Below are 5005 nucleotides of genomic sequence, written 5' to 3' on the forward strand. Positions count from 1 at the left end.
TTCGAACAGTTCATTATTATCTCTCTCCCTGGCGCGCGCGGTTTTTTTCGGTTCTCGATTTCGTTTGTTTCCCGCCGTCGACATCCACATTTACGTTTTCCGGCGAGTTGTTCACTGCATTTCTTTTCTTTGTGGCCGACGGTGCGCTTCCCACCTTCTTTATAGCACTTGTAGTTGAAACTGGAGTATCATACGCATAATCTAAGTCTAGGTTTTGGGAATGAAGCTCAATGTTGCAATTTAGTTCATATTATTTTCAAATCTTTGTTGTGATGTCACTGCTTCGGTTAATGTCAGGGTTGTTCCATGGCTTGGTGCGAAGGCGTTGAGGAAACTCGTATCCTCATTGCTCCTGGTAGGTGTCGTCTCGCTTGATCGTTGGATTTTTGAGGTGTTCTGTTATCGTTGATATTTTAATTTACTTGTTATTTCTGCGTTCGATTTACTTTTCATGTTCTTTATCTCGGTATTTCTTAATGGCACTCTCTTATTTGGTCGGGTTTTCTCTCTGGAGTCGTTAGATTCTTCACGGTTTTCTTAATATCTACTTGCTTGTACTAATGTCTGGTCACTAGCAGAAGAGATGTGGATGATAGCCATAGTTACGATCGTGTGTGTTCCCGTAGTACGTTTTCCCCCCTAAAAGTTTCCTGACTGACTGTAAACGCTTGATTGATACCATCATATGGTACTTGGAACTGAAAGATCGTAGGTTGAAGTTATTGCTTCTGGTTTTTTTGACACTTCAAAAGAAAATTTGAACTTATTTCATCTTCATTCTCTAAATTTTGACTCGTTTGGTTTTTCTTCCTCCATTACAGATCATGGGGTCAAAGAAAATGTTACTGGATGCTTTCTTTCACTTCGCCATCCAAAATCAGGTAATTTAAAGGACACATTGTCACCACATCTCCTCCCCTGGTCATAATGGCTTCCCTATATCCTATTTGACTTTGAATATAAAAAATGAAGAAAAGGAGGAAAAATACTTTTGAAGTTAAAATACTGTGTTGTGCCTCCAATCTCCACAATGGTCTTCATCCTTTTTTGTTTGATGGAGCGTGTTTGCAACTGGAGGGAAAATGATAGTTATCTGAATTACTTTGTTTGGTTGAGTATTCTGTTGATGGGTGGCTTGATTATTTAATTAAGACCATCTTTCTGCATGACTTTATCATGGATAACTGTACTTTATGAAAGTGTAAGCTTTAGCGAATGTTCATCATATTCTTATTAAACCATTCAATTAATTGATTAAATTTGATGTACTTTGACAGGAAACCCAACATGTTTCCTATATGTAAATGAGATGTTAGAGGAAATTCACTGGTTTAAGCAGTCATATTCATCGTGGTTTTTGGGAGACTATGTTGCTGAAGGTAAACCAGCTACATCGGTCTGAAAATCTTTTTGTGGATGGCTTATTTCTTAAACTTATAGTATACTATTAAATGACTAAAATCTTCTGAAGATTTCACAAACTCAAGAATAACGTATTGAAAATTGCAAACTAAATCTATGTACATGATTGTAGTTGGGTCTTATTTATGCTGCAAAATTATCTTAGAATGACCACGTTGCATTTTTTTCTTCCCTTCAGTCTCGGGAGAGACATGGTTGCTGTATTCTGTATGTTATTTTGTGGTCTAAATGCAAAAAGGATACCAACAATAAGTTTTTGTTATGTTATTTTGTATCTACAGATGGCCGTCTGTATTCTGCCACTCCAGTAGATCCTGTATTCATTTTCTTGCCCATTTTTGAGGAAGCTAGAATGAAGGTACTATTACTGTAAAATCTGTATGATATCATAAACGTGAGATGCGACATAATTATATGCTGCATACGCATGCCATTATTTTGCAGTCTTCAACATTAGCAGTTTGGATATATGTTTGCAATGTGCTTGGAAATTAGAAATACAATTTCAAGTTTTCCCTTGTTGGCTTGCTTTTCAATTTAGATGCCTATCTGTTTATCGTGAAATGTTTGATCTAATTGTGTCCATTCAAATTCATTATAATATATTTATGGTTGCTGAAACTAGTCATTTTGTCTCTTAATTTAATGCTAAATTTTGTGATTTTTCTTCCAAATTTCTTGAAGAAGGGGGATGATCTTGGGAAATTCAGGCAGTTAGATGACATAATGTTCATCAATGGGTATCCTGGATATCTGCATTTACTGCCCCTTGCAGAGAAGTTTATGCAAGTAGTTTGTGAGGTCAAAGGTGGGCATGTAGTTCATAAAATTAGAAAAATAGTTCAAGCATGACTACAATCTATTCTCATTTCTGTTAACCTTATTTCCTGCAGAAGTTGGATCATCTAGGTTTTTTAGGCTCGATGATTCAAAGGTATTGGCATGGTTATATCACAAGGTTTGTGTTCATCCTCTCCGCTAGCACTTTTCAATAAGATGAAAAGAATTAACAATACACGTCATGATCAGCATGTTCATATAGACTTAGCATTGGTGATTGACAAATCCTAGTTTTAAATCAGTTGGTAGGAACTAGATGGTTGACCCATCTTTCATATTAGTTGTCATCCAGCATGTTGCTAACACAGGATTATCTCAAGCCACTTCTTCATGCTTTATTGCTGTTTTCCTAATCGCCATTCTCTAGCTCTTTTTATTTCATTAAACAATTATTATTTTCCATAATATTTTCTGGAAGGGATTGGCTAGATCCTCTTTCTTATTATTTTATTTTATGCTTTTATTGTTGCAGGTATGCCAACTAAAAAGAACTCTATGCACACTGGATAAAAACTATGCTGCAAGGGAAGAAAAAGAAACATGTATATTTCTGGGGAGAGGACAATTTAATACCCTTTTATGTCATTCTTTTTTAATTTCTGCAGCTGGGTTTCTTTTGTTTTTATCTTCATCAGTCTAGTGTCACATTTTAGAGTATGCGTTATTATCACTTTGCATGTCTGAAGGGTATCATCCGTAGTTTTGCATTATACCTTTTGGATTTGAATAGTCTGAAGCAATTGTATTCAGACATGAAAGAGAACCTCCATATTCTGGGACCTCTATGTTGAACTTGATAATCATTATATGAATTAGGCTTCTAATCGATGAAACTTTGTGATTCATGGGAAACTTTCTTTTGGACGTGCATGTTATGGTGCTAATTTTCTTAGTCAAGTGTAGTTGAATTCAGGAAATTGTTATGGGTTTTATTTAATTCAATATGTAGTATGATAATGTGGCAGTTGATGTGGTTAAAAAGAACACGAAAGAAAGAACAACTATTGGATAAGGAAAAAGAAACAAAATTAATCGATTTGTGAGGTTGGTGCCCTATGCATGGCAATACCCAACATCTGGTGATGATATCGTACTGTCATTGCATTCATTTTACATGAAAACTTAAGGAAAGTTTGTTTGAGTTATTACGTTTCCTTGGTTGCAACTATTTGTCTTTGAATAAATGGATAGCTTCTCTGACAAGTTTTCTTTCTTGATACAGTATGCGACGCCGTTTCAATTTTAGGGGAATACTTGAAGGATCAACCTTGGTTGAAGCTTTTATGTGACCATCTCAAGTATTTAGTCCTCAACTCCTTTAACTCTTAGCAATTAGATGTTGTATATTTGACAATTCTGTAAATGGACACATTTTAAGCGGCATGGAAGTAGGTGTATTTGATTGTTCTGAAGTCATGGATTGCTGATTTTGTGCGGCATGGAAGTAGGTGTATTTGATTGTTCTGAGGTCATGGATTGCTGATTTTGTTTGTTTGTAGGTTAAATTTTGCTGAAGCAACCAGAAAAGCATCGGATTCAGAAAGGGCTCCTACTAGTATAGAGAACAATTTTGATTCTATCTCACAGGTAAAATACCCAATCACTTGTAACTGCATCTATCTTCTATTTCCTTTGCCGTACATGCTACATACATTATTATGTCGCTTCTATTATTATTCTTGTCCGATGTGTGTGGCCATGTTGAAATATTCCCATTCATGTTTTATGACTTGGGTCCACAGATGATTTGATGAGACTAGGAAGAAATAGTTCAAGTACATAGAAAACGGTTTAGCTTCTATCCTTTTCCTCAACTACTTTTGGGTGGTTGGTGGAAGTTGGCAGGGCATGAATTTTTAATTATTGAAAAATATCTTCCCATCAATCAAAATCACATTTCAAATTTATCTTAGACGTGGCTAAATGATGAAAAGTACTTAAAAAGGATTTTAAAACGTTTTTAGAAGAAAGACATAGAATGTGCACGGTTCAACATCTTAAAGTGCTTATTTTTTAAAATAAGCTTGTTTGTAAAAGATTGAAATGTTTGACAACCATTCAAAATAGCTTACATTTTCATAACATTCAAAAACTTTTTCTTTAACCAATCCAAATATGCTCATGGAGTATTTCACATCAAATCATTGGTTTAAACGCATAGAATTGTTGATAAAAATATGTCATTACGTTCTCAAATTGATTGTGCAAAATATGAAACGACAGGATAAGAGTGGGAGTAGAAGTGGGAGTGGCGCAAAGAATACAAGAAATGGAAAGCAAGCCAAGAAGCCTAAGGTGGAGACAGAATCACGGAACATCAAGGACATGTTTTCAAAGGCCGCAAAAAGAAAAAGATGAAGCATTTGAGATATGCGATGATTTAAAAGCCAGCAAATTAGATCCTCACTCTCTCATTTGTGCCACAGCAAGTCAATTTGGTAAAAACATTAACTTACGCCTACACATGCAATGCCTCTCCTTTTACTTTCTTATCAAATAGAAGAAAAGTGATTCTCACTTTACGTATATAGGTAAATGAGGCAATCCATGGATGGAATGGTATACTTATCCAACTTACTAAAGGCAAAACTTTTAGGACTATTTGTTTCTTTTAGCCATTTGAAAATATGTTTTTGATACCATCTTCTACTTGAAAATTTGAAATGCTTATATTGATGCAGGCAGAATTGGACTTCAAACCGATTTCACAAAGCATTTTTTAGGCAGGACTTTCAACTTCTAA

General features: G+C 35.1%; 1 protein-coding gene across 9 annotated transcripts; it reads left to right on the top strand.

Moving 5' to 3' along the window:
• Positions 1 to 5005, top strand: LOC101208210 (ribonuclease H2 subunit B). 9 transcript variants are annotated; one of them, XR_004214326.1, is made up of 12 exons: positions 1 to 141; positions 298 to 355; positions 822 to 881; positions 1278 to 1379; positions 1704 to 1780; positions 2107 to 2230; positions 2316 to 2380; positions 2735 to 2804; positions 3485 to 3560; positions 3762 to 3849; positions 4486 to 4700; positions 4944 to 5005. XR_004214326.1 is itself a non-coding variant. In XM_031880615.1 (12 exons), the coding sequence occupies exons 5-12, from the start codon at positions 1310 to 1312 to the stop codon at positions 4618 to 4620; spliced, it is 705 nt and encodes a 234-aa protein (XP_031736475.1). In that variant the 5' UTR covers positions 1 to 141; positions 298 to 391; positions 579 to 712; positions 822 to 881; positions 1278 to 1309; the 3' UTR covers positions 4621 to 4913. The 9 variants fall into 9 exon arrangements, 7 of the variants coding, with proteins under 7 accessions (XP_031736475.1, XP_031736474.1, XP_031736476.1 ...); XR_004214325.1 differs by lacking the exon at positions 4944 to 5005 and adding an exon at positions 4794 to 4919; XM_031880615.1 differs by lacking the exon at positions 4944 to 5005 and adding an exon at positions 579 to 712 and having other exon boundaries at positions 298 to 391; positions 4486 to 4913.

The sequence above is a fragment of the Cucumis sativus genome, chromosome 2 (assembly GCF_000004075.3).
Source record: "Cucumis sativus cultivar 9930 chromosome 2, Cucumber_9930_V3, whole genome shotgun sequence".
NCBI classification, from domain to species: Eukaryota; Viridiplantae; Streptophyta; class Magnoliopsida; order Cucurbitales; family Cucurbitaceae; genus Cucumis; species Cucumis sativus.